General features: G+C 36.1%; 1 protein-coding gene and 1 non-coding gene across 8 annotated transcripts in view; one reads left to right on the top strand and one right to left on the bottom strand.

Moving 5' to 3' along the window:
• Positions 1 to 13,659, bottom strand: part of ZFAND6 (zinc finger AN1-type containing 6) — a 75,866-nt gene that overhangs the window by 12,689 nt on the left and 49,518 nt on the right. For 3 of the 7 annotated variants that reach the window (XR_005018662.1, XM_036842234.1, XM_036842237.1), the window contains 3 exons: positions 3,919 to 4,089; positions 2,445 to 2,553; positions 1,450 to 1,550 (listed from right to left, as the gene is read on the bottom strand). Coding sequence is in view for 6 of the 7 variants with exons in the window: in XM_036842234.1 (XP_036698129.1) it covers positions 1,450 to 1,550; positions 2,445 to 2,553; positions 3,919 to 4,072 (364 nt within the window). In the remaining variant the exon portion in view is untranslated. Of the gene's footprint in view, positions 1 to 1,449; positions 1,551 to 2,444; positions 2,554 to 3,918; positions 4,090 to 12,041; positions 12,166 to 13,659 lie in introns of all 7 variants that reach the window. The other 4 variants (XM_036842235.1, XM_036842232.1, XM_036842236.1 and 1 more) reach the window with 2 other exon arrangements.
• On the top strand, positions 9,966 to 10,072 carry LOC118891361. Its single transcript, XR_005018945.1, has one exon. It is a non-coding gene; the product is annotated as a U6 spliceosomal RNA (small nuclear RNA).

The following is a 13,659-nucleotide window of genomic DNA, read 5'->3' as shown; positions in this document are numbered from 1 at the left end:
CCAGGATCTAGATGACTTCTTCCTGTCCCCTTTGCTGACTCATTATCCTACTTGCTCTTCTTGATTTTGCCTCTCATTTTCAACCTGTGCCAAAGACTTCCAAATCTCAGACATAATACTGATCATACATTTAAATACCTATTAACTATCTACAACCTCCAATTGAGATTTTAAGTTTTGAAATTTGACCACTTCCAATTTACTCTATCTAAAATCTTGTCTAACCATTACTTCTTTCAACCTCCCGGTCGCAAACAACCACACCATTGCCATTTCAACTGTCATACAACTGAAAGCTTTAATACCACCCCGTCTTATTTCCCATGTCTAATGGATAACTAGATTTGGGGAATTTTTCTATTTCTGCTTTAAAAATATTCCTTATCTCTGCCCGTCCTTAAACTTTCCTATTTAACTAAAAAATAAAAATTATTCACATACTATTTATGAATATTTACAATATTATACTGGAATACTTATGTTGGCCAGACAGTACATTTTTCTATAGCAAAATCTACAAAGAGGCAAATTATGCCAATCATTTGTTGGGCATGAAATCAGAGGAAGGGGAATTAGCCAGCTTAACTAAATTTAAACTTCAGCAAACTTCAGCTAAGATTGCCAGATGTATCTGTCACCACCCTGTGAACACCATGTACAATGGAAGGTTTCACTGGGCATGGTATCTTCTCCCTTTAAATCACGCCATAGGTAAAATGACACACAGCTCATCTTTGGACTTGTCTTTCCAGAGTATCCTTCTCAATTTACACATTGTTTCCACACAGTAATAGAATATAACTAAGCACAGATTTTTAACAGCATCCTAAATGCCTCCTCCACCATCTCTGCCCACTAAGAAAGCCTTCAAACACATTTTCAAGTCTTCCTAGATCCACTTCACTTTAATCCACATAATGTGGATATAAAGAGCATGGGCAAGAACAAGAGACACCATGCTATAAATAAGAGTAATTGAATGTGACTGTTGTGCTGGAAGTCACACACGGGGAAAGAGGGGGTCACTGCCAGTCAAAATAATCAGTCACTTACATAACCTGAGTCAAAAGCAAGAGATTCCTCTCAAACCAGTAGCCCCAGTTTGCTGGGAGAGGAAATAGTATTTAGGTTAAATTGGGCAAAACGGTAAAAGAGAAAAGTATAATACCACCACTCATTCATTTAATTATATTTCTTAAACAAAACAGATTTTTAATTTTCTATGTTTATGCTGATGACCTAATTATATATAGGTGGGAAATGGCTCCCAACATTTCAGTCAATTAAATACTTGAGGATATAAAATATTCTGCTCATAAAGAAAACAAATGTAAAAATATGTTATCTTAGGCAGGTAATTTAAAAAACATACGCATCTAAGATAGTGCCTGGCTTGTAATATTCAAATGTTAAATAAATGACAAAATATATGCTAGTTCATGTGCAAACCTTGCAGGTCTTCTGTTTCAGGTATTGCTTTATCCACAGATGTACTGTCCACTTGGGAAGATGCTACAGATTCTGATAAAAGTGACTGATTTGATACAGGGCTAGAAAAGCAAAAATATTTAGATTTTAAAAGATGATCTCTATGCATGAATAGTAACTAAAGTGATTAATAAGTAAGAGTTCACATATGTAAGTAGATCATTAAGACAAGAATTAATCAGAGATACTTTTTTTTTATAACTTAAACATAACTATAGAGCTTTGAAACTTGAGACCAATTTGGACCAGAAGTTTATTGCTTTGAAAATAAAGCAACAGTATATGTCCACTGTGTATGAATTCACTAAATGAAAACTAGTATGATAAAGACATGATTCAGGAACCCTAATACAAAGTTGTATATGATACACTGGCATAGCAGAACTGAACATCTCCCATCATAAACTGGAAAAAGGAACTTCAGAGTAGAAACTTAATATCTGTTTCCTAACAGTAGAGTAAGAATAAAACAAACATTTCTGTGTTTTCAGGCTTCTAAATGATGTGACTTCAAAGTTAAAAAGAAAAAATACACTACAATACAAATAGATATCAGTACCACATCATGATATTAAACGAAGAGAACCTGTGACAAGACTGCACTTTTTAATACAAAGCACTAGTACTTGCATAATAAGCCTATGACTAGAAGAACTGAACATGCTTCAGAAGGACTTCAAGGGTTGGTCAGGATATATTATGAAAAGAAATAAAGAAAAACCTGTCTGAAAGGAAATCTGAGACTTAAAAGACAACTCCCTACTCCCACCCCAATTTAAACCCAATAAAAAGATTTTTCTGACTAGTCACTAATAATAATGAGACAGATACAATTTTATGCCAGTTAATCCTAAAGTGACTTTACATAGTTTTCCTTCTTAACAGAACTGATCATATGGAATATATGCTTTATTTTTCAATAGCTTTCCAATCACACTTCAGAGGCTACATCTTACCTTGGCTGCATAGATGAAGATGTAGAGTCTAACGCCGACTGAGTTTCTGGGACACTGCCATCTGTGCACTGAACTGGTAAAGACTCAGACAGACTACTGACAGAAGGTGCTGTAACAGGACCACATCTCAGGTTAGTGACTCTGTACCCTGGGCAGGCCAACACCTCATCTACAAAAATCAAGATCAGTTTTCCAAGAAATATAGTATATGGATTTTGTTTTACTATATAGTATGCCGGTTCATTACTTTAGTTAAAATTTTTTCAATAGTTTTCCTATGAAAAGAATGCTGATTTTAACCAAGGAAACCATATACAAAATGTATATATCCAAAATTAAACTACTATTTCTTAGGACTGATTATTACCCAAATCCTTTAATTCGCAAATGTCTTCCAAGTACTAGCGCACAAATATTTCAAATAAAAAAGAATTTAGCAGTAAGGCAAACGTAAGTTCAAAATTAAAATCTGTGCTCAGGTTATATTATTTTACTTGTTCTTTGAAAGGCAGAAATGTAGACGATGACTTAAAAAACAATTTATATTCATTTGATCTTAGCCTTAAGTAAAGAAGTTTTGATTAAATGATTCTAGCTTTTGGCTTCAACACGAAGTAATGATGAGAAAGACTCTACACACAATTTTAAATGAACTAATAACAGCCTGCACTTTCATTCACCACAAAAACCTATACATTTAGGCATTAACCTACATGAGAACTATCCTAGATGAGTACCATTAACACTTTACTTTTGCAAAGCTTACACTCAAAATCCTCATGATCCTTCTTACACAACTACTGAAACAAAAGCCACTTCAATTCCAGGAGAATCCTTTGACATAAAAATGCATAAAGAACTCAAATGAACTGGGGATGAACATCCCTTTCTCTGAGTCAAACTGTTACACCTCTCCTTCCTAATGGAGAAAGGCTTTTTCTACAGTCAGCTGTGGCTATATATAACTCACTCTTTCCTTCTACAACTGTCTTGGCTTCAAAAGTCATCCTAGATAAAAGAAGCAAGGTCCTCGTACAGCCCTCACTCCCTTACACCTTATTTTCCAAGACAGCTATATATACTTGAATGAAGTGTGCCTCTATTTTAATAAGATAATAGAATTCTCTAACACAGCAAGTAAGAAGTAGTTCTTTTCAATGGGTAAAGATACTCCTATTCCTGTTTCCAAGACAGCTATATATACTTGAATGAAGTGTGCCTCTATTTTAATAAGATAATAGAATTCTCTAACACAGCAAGTAAGAAGTAGTTCTTTTCAATGGGTAAAGACACTCCTAATCCTGTTTCCCTACCACTGATAATCACAATATGTAATGAGACATTTTCCTGATGTAAGTGTAGTAATAGAAGTAAAATGTGAAAGCAGAAAAAGGTACTGGGTACCCTGTGCTATTCAGGTGTATCTCAATTATGAATAGTGCTGTGTTTTACTTACCAGGTAAGAATTACTTACCAGGTGGGCTTATTCTACCATTACTACTATTCTGTCTTTGAAGATGTTCTTTATAACATACTGAACACATGCCATTTGTACGAGGGTTTCCATAAAATCCGCAGCCAGTGGAACAAAGCATAGGCACTTGGCTGTGATTAGTTTCTTGAGCCATGTTCCTCTGTTGCACACCTGAAATTTACACAGAATTAGCAAAGAACTCAGACACACACTACAATCATACATTATCCAAATTTGCTTTATATAATAAAGGAAAATGCACTTATACTCTGCCCTAAACCACTCTGTGCAGCTGTCTCAACACATAGGCTGAGGTAGAGACAGAAAAAAATAAAGATTAAAAGGATACAAACTAAACTTTTATCTCTGACCCACTCTATACAAGTAGGTCTGTACTGGTTCAAAAAATGTTATGAACCAGAGAAGGGTATCTGTACTAAAGACTCTGTACCATCAGAATGTTAAGGAAAATCCTTTAAGTCTAGGTTCAGCTTGGACTCCTAGTAATAAGAAATACACAGTTTGCTATGTGTTGTATTATTAACTTTTAAGCATTTAAACTTTTGCTAAAAGTTCATGTTTTAACTTGCATAATGTTTTCTGTTTAAAAAGCATTGAACATAATATCAATGCTGGTGAAGATGTGGAGAAATTGGCAGAACAATGGTAAAATGAGAAGTTGGGTCAATCTTTTTGGAAAGCTATGTGGCAACTCACCTTAAGAGCCTTGTAAAAGATTGCCCTTTTGAACCAATCATTCTCGTTCAACAGAATAACTAGGGTATAATCAGGAGAAAATTATATATACATATGTATATATATATATATATATATATATATATACATACACACACACACACGGGATGTGTTTTACAGCATATTTATAATGCTGACAAACTTAAAATAACTTAAATATCTAACATTAGGAGAATGGATTTTTTTCACAAGTTAATAAGCAGTCATTTAAAATATTTTAGAATTCTTTTTGGAGGAAATTGCTGATAATGAATGAAAAAGCACAATATGAAATGTATATACAATATGTTGCCAATTAGGACAAAAAAAGGCATCTATTAACCATCAATAAGGATAAGAAAGAATATATCCAAGGATGGCAAAGCTAACTGATTTTTTTTTTCTGATTTGCACCTTCTCTGTACTTTTAAAATCCTCTTAAATGAAGATACTACTTATGTAATTGGGAACAATATTTATTTATTTTTAGAGTATTTAAAATTTAAAAACTAACAGGCAGAGGAACTGTTTGGGAACCACACAGGCAATAATCAATTACAGCAGATGGAAGAACTCCATGTGCCATTTCTCCCATACAGCAAGTGGTTCTTTGGCATAAATAACATGAGAAGGTAAAAAGAGGTTCTATCTCACTTTATTAAAAAACAAAACAAAACAAAAGCCTCCCAAATGAAATGAAGGTTCCTCCAAAATGCGTGTATGTGTATTTACAGATGAGTGTATGTTCAAAGATCATACAGGATAAGACTAAGCAAAGAAGGACACTGTTCTGCCACTGAAGTTTCCCTGAACTGATAAACATTCACTGTTTACCATTAACAGATTTTTTTTCTTCACCTAAATTATTTGAAAAGACAGTTGTGGAATGGGGGGAGGGTATTTAATGCAAATTTCAGAACCAAGAGCAATAATGCATTTGACTCGATTACAAAACAAAGCAGGTTTAGCATTTGCCTTTAAAAAGAAAAACCTAAAACTGTTGAGAATCTTTAGACCTTTAGGCCTAGGAATATAAATAAAAGATCTAGGGCTTCCCTGGTGGCGCAGTGGTTGAGAATCTGCCTGCCAATGCAGGGAACACTGGTTCAAGCCCTGGTCTGGGTAGATCCCACATGCCGCGGAGCGACTGGGCCCGTGAGCCACAACTACTGAGCCCACGTGTCTGGAGCCTGTTCTCCGCAACTAGAGAGGCCGCGATAGTGAGAGGCCCGCGCACCGCGATGAAGAGTGGCCCCCGCTTGCCACAAATGGAGAAAGCCCTCGCACAGAAAAACGAAGACCCAACACAGCCAAAAATAAATAAATTAATTAAAACCCTTAGGAAAATTTGAAAAAAAAAAAAAAGATCTTTACACATAGGAATGTAATTTGGGATTTTGACCAACATCTTTTTTACTTCATGATGGCAAGTCATTTCAGAATCTAATCTTGGCTGCTCTGCTTTATATATATGCTACTTTTTTAAACCCTCCCTTTCCTGTAGTTCTGTAAATACATATACAGTGTATCAAACTAAAAGAAACCGTTAACAATGTTAGGATAGAAAAGCAAATGGCAAACATTCTGTTGATTTTGGGGGCCTATATTCATGAGGGATAGTGTGTTTGTCTGGTTTGGAATCAGGGTAATTGCTCAAGGTCATGGATGTAGCTAATAAGTGATGGAGCTGAGATGCAGTAGAAGTCCAAGCTCTGAATCAGTGGTTCTCAAAGTTTGTTCCTTGGACCCCTGGGGAGGTCAAAACTGTTTTCATACTAATGCTAACTAGTTATTTGCCTTTTCCACCATGTTGACATGTGCATTTGTGGTGCAAAAGCAATGGTGGGTAAAAACCTGGAGCTTCATCAAGGAGCCAAACCATAACAATGGCACTGAAGTATACTACCTTGTATTCTTCATCACCACACTGTCACAATAAAATTATTAATTTTATTAAATCTTGAGCCTGAACACACACGTCTTGCTAATATTTTCTGTGACAAACTGGGAAGTACACATAAAGCATTCCTGCTGCATATAAAAAGTATGATGACTGAAGAAAAAGCACTTGTGCAATTGTCTGAGTTACAACCTAACCGAGTCACCTTTTTCACAGAACAAGCTTTTTATTTCAAAGAACAACTGATAAACTCTGGTTATTCAGACTTGAGTATGTGGCAGGTATTTTCTCAAAAATGAATGAAGTAATAAGCCTGTCACTTCAAGAAAAATAACTAATACTATTTATTGCTGAGGACAACATTCAAATGAAAAAAAGCTTGACAAGTATCTCCAATTTTTAGAGAGTCTTTGATAAGGTCAGTGGTTATATTAATGACATGTGAGTAGTTGGTACTATTATCGACATTTGGAAGGTCTGCATAAGTCAGTAAACCAATATTTCCTAAGTGACCAATGTATGATAGTACAAAATTATTCATGAACAAAAGATTTATTCAAAGGGAAAGAACACTGGATTTCAGAGTAACAGACAAAAGGTTTTTATATAGTATGAGATTCTACAGTGCAACTATCCCTTTAAGAAACTACAAATGCTTACATTTTGGTGTAATATCAAAGAAGAGAAACCTCTATTATCTGAAAATGTTATTAAAATACACCTTCCTTTTCCAACTACGTATCTGTATGACACCAGCTTTTCTTTTTAACATTGTAACAGAATGCATGCAGAGGCAACTATGAGAATCCTGCTGTTTGCTATTAAGCCAGACCTTAAAGAGATTTGCAAAAATGTGTAACAATGCCACATTTCTCACCAAACCATTTGGGCAGGGGGGAGGGAGAAATGGTTATTTTTCATAAAATACTTTTAAATAAATTAATAAATATTTTGTGATTTTTCTCACTTTAATTTGTAACATGATAAAATTTTCGCTAGATATGACAGACATAAACAAAAGCTCTTCAACGTGCTCAATAATTTTAGAGATTATAAAGGTCCTGAAACCAAAAATTTTGAGAATCCACTGCTGTAAACCATCAATGCAGGCAGAATCACCTCAAGAAGGCAAACACTGATTCTTTGGGGAATGGGAGTACAAAAAGAAACCCCCTTACTATTTATGTATAAAACACAGCTATACATATAATACATAAATAGATAACTATTATATATATGTGGAATTAAAATTTTATGGAGGTAGGAAGCCAATTAGGAAAAAACTGTTTTAAAAGGCTCCTGGGGATGGGGGGGAGGGCAATAAAGGAAAAAAGATTGAGAAACACTTTTTTTTTTGGCTGAGCCATGTAGCTTGTGGATCTTAGTTCTCTTACCAGGGATGGAACCTGGGAAGTGAAAGCACCGAGTCCTAACCATTGGACTGCCAGGGAATTCTTGAGAAACACTGTTCTAAATCACCAACTATTCTATGCTACCTATTAATGACATTAAAATGATATGTTATAAGAATTAAAGAACCTTCCCCACTGGTACTGATAAATCTTTCAGTATATGTTGGCAATGTACAAGCATCCAGAGAAGATAAATATCTTATTTCTATAAAAACTCAAGTAAATATTCACAGATTAAAAGTACAATATGACCACCAAGTTTTTTATATCACAATCCCTGCTTCTGAATAATAAGACTAAATTTTAAAACATGTAACACTAGCAACTTCCCCAAGCCAAACTGCCCTGCACAGTAGCAAACTAGCAATTATTTTCATAAGCCAAGAGCTTTCTTATAAAAAGCTATTATCCTGGCAGATAAAAAGCACAAAAGATTTCACAGGTTACTTAAAAAGAAAAGAAAAAAAGAGACAGAGAGAGAGAGAGAAAGAGAAAAAGGAAAAGAATCAGCATTAGTTATTCATTTTTAGGCCACAAAATGTACCTTTCCATTAAGATTCAGGAAAAGACCAAAAGCCATAAAAGGGTATCTTAGTTTATCTTTATGTGTAGTGGCAAAGATGGGGTAGCTATGGAGAAACTGGAAATCTTGCATCCCCTTGCTACTGCACCTTTTTGGTAGGTAAACAATTTGGAGGGCCCATTAGCCTGGCATTCAGGAAGGAAAAGAGGAAAGAGCATGAGAAGGCAGAAGAATTCCTTAATTGCTCTACGTATTGTGGGATTATAAAACTACAAACCCAAGGAGGTAAAGAATGAGATTACCAGACATACAGAGAAAAATGGATTAGCATGGTATAATTAAAAAAAAGGAAAAATTACAAATTAAAGAGAATTCAGAAAATGTGATTTCTGACTCTTAACATTCATAATCAAACCTACAACTGACTGTCCTCTCTACCCCACTCGGATAGTATTTAGTTATTCAGAGCTTACTATGGGCCAAAAACTGCCTTTATTGTTTTATTTATATTATCTCATTTAATTCTCTCCAGAACCCTATGATGTTGGTATTACTGATATCCCCATTCTTAAATGAGGAAACTGATATTCAAAGAGACTGAATAACTTGCCCAAGGTCACATATCTAGTAAGCAATTAGGTCAATGTCCTTTTTTTGATCTTAAAAAAACAAAGAGAATGACTTTCAAAGTCCATCCTGTCCCTGCCAAACATAAATTCATGAGCATTCATGAATTCTTATTCTTTTCATTTAAAGATAATTTAAACTTTCATTCATTTATTCAACCTTAAGATATTATGCAGCTTTAATTAGCTTAACCAAGTTCTTGAGAAAATTTGTTTTTCCTTTAAGTCTTTTAACCTAAAAATTCTCATTAGCATAAAAATTCAAGATCAAATATTTTAAGATTGCAAAGAAAATTCATTATCAATTATTAAAATTCTGACAAAAGGACAGCAATGAATGAATGCAACATAGACTGCAACGAATGAATGCAACATAGACTCAATTATAACTGCAAATACATGTCAATTAAACTTATTTCCCTCTGCTTCATCCCCTAGAATTTTAAGTCACCAAGTTCCAATAATTTTCATTTTGAAATATCTCATGCTCTTTTCTTTTGCATCCCAATTCTGACTCATCACTTCACACCTGGGTTATTTTAACGGTTTTTTTTCTTCTGTTTTACTGCCTCTCCTCACAATCCACTTATTTAAATTCTCCTAAAACACCCAGTTCTCATCATATTACTTCTGTTTTAGTTACTAAATAATTTCCCCAGAAAGGAGTACTAGACCTGGCATTCATGCTGTACATACTTTACCTTAACCAGCCCAATTTCCCTGGAAAGTATGCTGAGTGAAAAGTGAACAGGCTTGGGGTCAGATCCCAGTTTTGCCGTTTTAATTACCTATTAAGAGCTTGCACGTGTTACTAAACTTCCTTAAGTTCAACTCCTTAAAAGTGTGCTCAGGTGCTTGCTTCAGCAGCACATATACTAAAACTGGAACGATACAGAGAAGATTAGCATGGCCCCTACGCAAGGATGATACGCAAATTCGTGAAGCGTTCCATATTTTTTCAGCCATAAAAAGAAATGAAATTGAGTTATTTGTAGTGAGGTGGATGGACCTAGAGTCTGCCATATAGAGTGAACTAAGTCAGAAAGAAAAACAAATACCGTATGCTAACACATATATATGGAATCTTAAAAAAAAAAAAGGTTCTGAAGAACCCAGGGGTAGGGCAGGAATAAAGACGCAGACGTAGAGAATGGACTTGAGGACACAGGGAGGGGTAAGGGTAAGCTGGGACGAAGTGAGAGAGTGGCATTGACATATATACACTACCAAACATAAAACAGATAGCTAGTGGGAAGCAGCCGCATAGCACAGGGAGATCAGCTCGGTGCTTTGTGACCACCTAGAGGGGTGGGATAGGGAGGGTGGGAGGGAGACGCAAGAGGGAGAGGATATGGGGATATATGTATACGGATAGCTAATTCACTTTGTTATACAGCAGAAACTAACACACCATTGTAAAGCAATTATACTCCAATAAAGATGTTTAAACAAAAAAAAAGGTGTGCTCAGAACTTCCCTGGCGGCACAGTGGTTAAGAATCCGCCTGCCAGTGCAGGGGACACGGGTCCGAGCCCTGGTCCTGGAGGATCCCACGTGCTGCGGAACAACTAAACACATGTGCCACAACTACTGAGCCTGCGCTCTAGAGCCCACGAGCCACAACTACTGAAGCCCGCGCGCCTAGAGCCCATGCTCCGCAACAAGAAGCCGGTGCACCGCAACGAAGAGTAGCCCCCTCTCGCTGCAACTAGAGAAAGCTGTACGCAGCAACAAAGACCCAATGCAGCCAAAACTAAATTAATTAATTAATTAATTATTTTAAAAAGTGTGCTCATATTTATTTAAGACAATGTATATAGAAAGCTTCCATATAGTGCCTGGCACCTAGCAGAAACTCAGTAACTGCTCCAACTCTGCTCTGCCTAAAAACAGAGGGTCCTTTTGCGCTTGTTTGAAACAAATCATCCTCATTGCTGGAAACAAGCTTCTAGCTCATACTGCTCCTTCCTTCGTAAACGTTGTCCACTTCCTCACTCTGCCTATAACACTCTTATTCAGCAATCAGCTTAAATTCTACTTCTTCTGGGTTCATTTCTGTCCACCTCAATCCTCCTCTGCTCTGTATTTCTACAGAAGCTGTCTGTACACCACCCTTTTGGGGCACTTAACCTTACCATTACCCAAGTGCTTTACAGGTATACAAATCATTTCCCAGTTAAACAGTTTCTTCTTCAAATCCCCTTTATGCCTAATATGAATATTACAAAATATTTTGTTGAATAAACACATTTCATTATTGTTAAAAGTATTCACGTCAGGCAAAAACTGGTTATTTTCCATTGAAAAGGGGTGAAAACAGATTGATGAAAAATGTTTCAATCACAGTACTCATAATTTATATACTGAAACAGTCATTCAGCAAGAATGATCAGTAACCCAAGCCAGTTACAAAAGGCACGTACAATTTTTCATTTCATTGTTCTTCTCCCTCCTCCTGAAATAAATAGGGAGGATATATAATTTATAATGATGACTTAAATACAGAAGTTGTTAACTGGCAAACAAGTTAAATCTGACCCACAGGCATGTTTGGTAAGCCAGCACATATTAATTTTTAAAAATTAATTGTTAGCATTCAGAAATTGGGGAATGTCAAATAAAAATCCCAGGTTTCCAGCTTCTCTTGAAAAACAGCAAGACCTGACAACAGTGGACTGATGTTCCTCAAATTAAAACCAATCAGTTAGGACCCTCTTAGATAGAGCTTATACTCTCCAATTCAAGGCTACCTTCACTTTCAGTTACCTAATCTTAACCTATGATGATACCTATCATATGGGCAACATACCTATGTTCTGGAGGTCAAGAACCTTTGCAGAGATTACAAAATATCTAGGAAAGTTCATAAAACAAATAGATCAGAAAGTATGACTCAATATAGAACAGTTGGGACAAATGCTACTCACTCTGATAAAAGTATAGGGACTTTGGATTAGGGTTCTTACTGCACTGAGGATGCTTTGTAGTTCTCTCTCTGTATAGCAGTCCCCAGTTCCCTATGTCAGGTTGTCTTTCCTGCTGTTTCCTGGGCTGAAAGACAAAAAGGCGCGAGTCCAGCTAACATGAGAATACATCTTTGAGGATACTACATATTCCTTCCCAGCAAATAATTCATCAATTTCAACATACTACGTTATGTAAGGATAAGAGACTCCAAAGCTAATTCTAATATATACAACCCTCCCAGTTATTGATATAAGGAAAGTTTTCATTGACTGGTATGATAAATCTCACAAAAAGAAGCCACTATAAGTGTTTCCAGTTGAAGAAGACAGGTTTCAGAAAAACTCTGATTGGCATTCCCATCATCTGACTCTAATTTGTCACATTCTGCCCAAAAATGTGTAAATCAGTGGTTGGCAAACCTTTCGGTAAATGACCAGACAGTAAATATTTTAGGCTTCAGGGCCATACAGTCTCTGTTACAACTACTCAATTCGGCTGTTGTCATGTAAAAGCAGCCACAGACAATATGTAAACAAATGAGCTATACTTATGGCCACCAAAATTTGAATTTCACAGAATTTTCACATTATAAAATGTCCCTCTTTTGATTTTTCCTCCCACCACTTAAAAATGCAAAAACCATTCTTGGCTCATGTGCTGAACAAAAACAGGTGATGAACCAAAAGTCTGCCAACCTCTGGATTAAATAAGCAAATGACTTTAATGCAATCACCACTGAAGAAGATGTGGGGAGTCTAGGTAGACATGGGACTCAAGCACAGGTACTATTAACTGTGGGATTCTCTAATCCAAGCAATGTAAATTTACAGTATTGTTTGCTCTTGCTAAGCCTCATCTCTTATTTAAGTATATGTTCATCACCCAATAAGGGGAAAGAACTATGAAAGGCAATATTTCATCCAAATCTGTATCACCAGGTATAGTTTATACAGAGAGTTGTAGCTATGATGTGAAAAATGACAGTAATGTTCTTAGTACAAACTGTCCTCTATTTTAGCACACAGTTTTCTATTCACCAAGGCTAAATAAAATCCGTGGTGTCTTAATAATTATAAAATCATTCAATAACTGGACTGGGAAGACATCCATATTCCTGAAACTGATAGTTTCTGTCTGCCTGGTATGTTTCCTTCCTCTTTCAGATTAACAGAACCTCTCTTTCCTGTGGGAAGACCATTTCATTTGTTTTGGGTAGGCTTAACCCCTCCTCCTCAGGGCCAGACCTGTCTCAGTGGTGGGCACGTGATCCAAGCCGGGGCATTATGTCTCAGTCTGAGCCAATCACTCATTCCTCCCTGGATTTTACTGGTGCTACTGGGAAAGAGGCAGACTTTGCTCTGAGATTACATTGAAGACAATACAATGTAAACCTGGTGCTGCTGGTGGCCGTGTCTGCCACAATGGAGAAAGAGTCCACATAATTAATTAAAATAAGGTAAGCAAAGCCAAAATGGGTAGGAAGGAGACAGCCAAGACAAAGGCTTACTGAGGACAGCTCCACTCCTCAGACTTCCCAGTTATGTGAACAAATTCTCATTTTGCTTTAGTTTGCTTTGG

Source organism: Balaenoptera musculus, chromosome 2, assembly GCF_009873245.2.
Source record: "Balaenoptera musculus isolate JJ_BM4_2016_0621 chromosome 2, mBalMus1.pri.v3, whole genome shotgun sequence".
Lineage (NCBI taxonomy): Eukaryota > Metazoa > Chordata > Mammalia > Artiodactyla > Balaenopteridae > Balaenoptera > Balaenoptera musculus.
The sequence above is the reverse complement of the archived record's forward strand: the minus strand, read 5'-3'. Positions and strand labels throughout refer to the sequence as shown.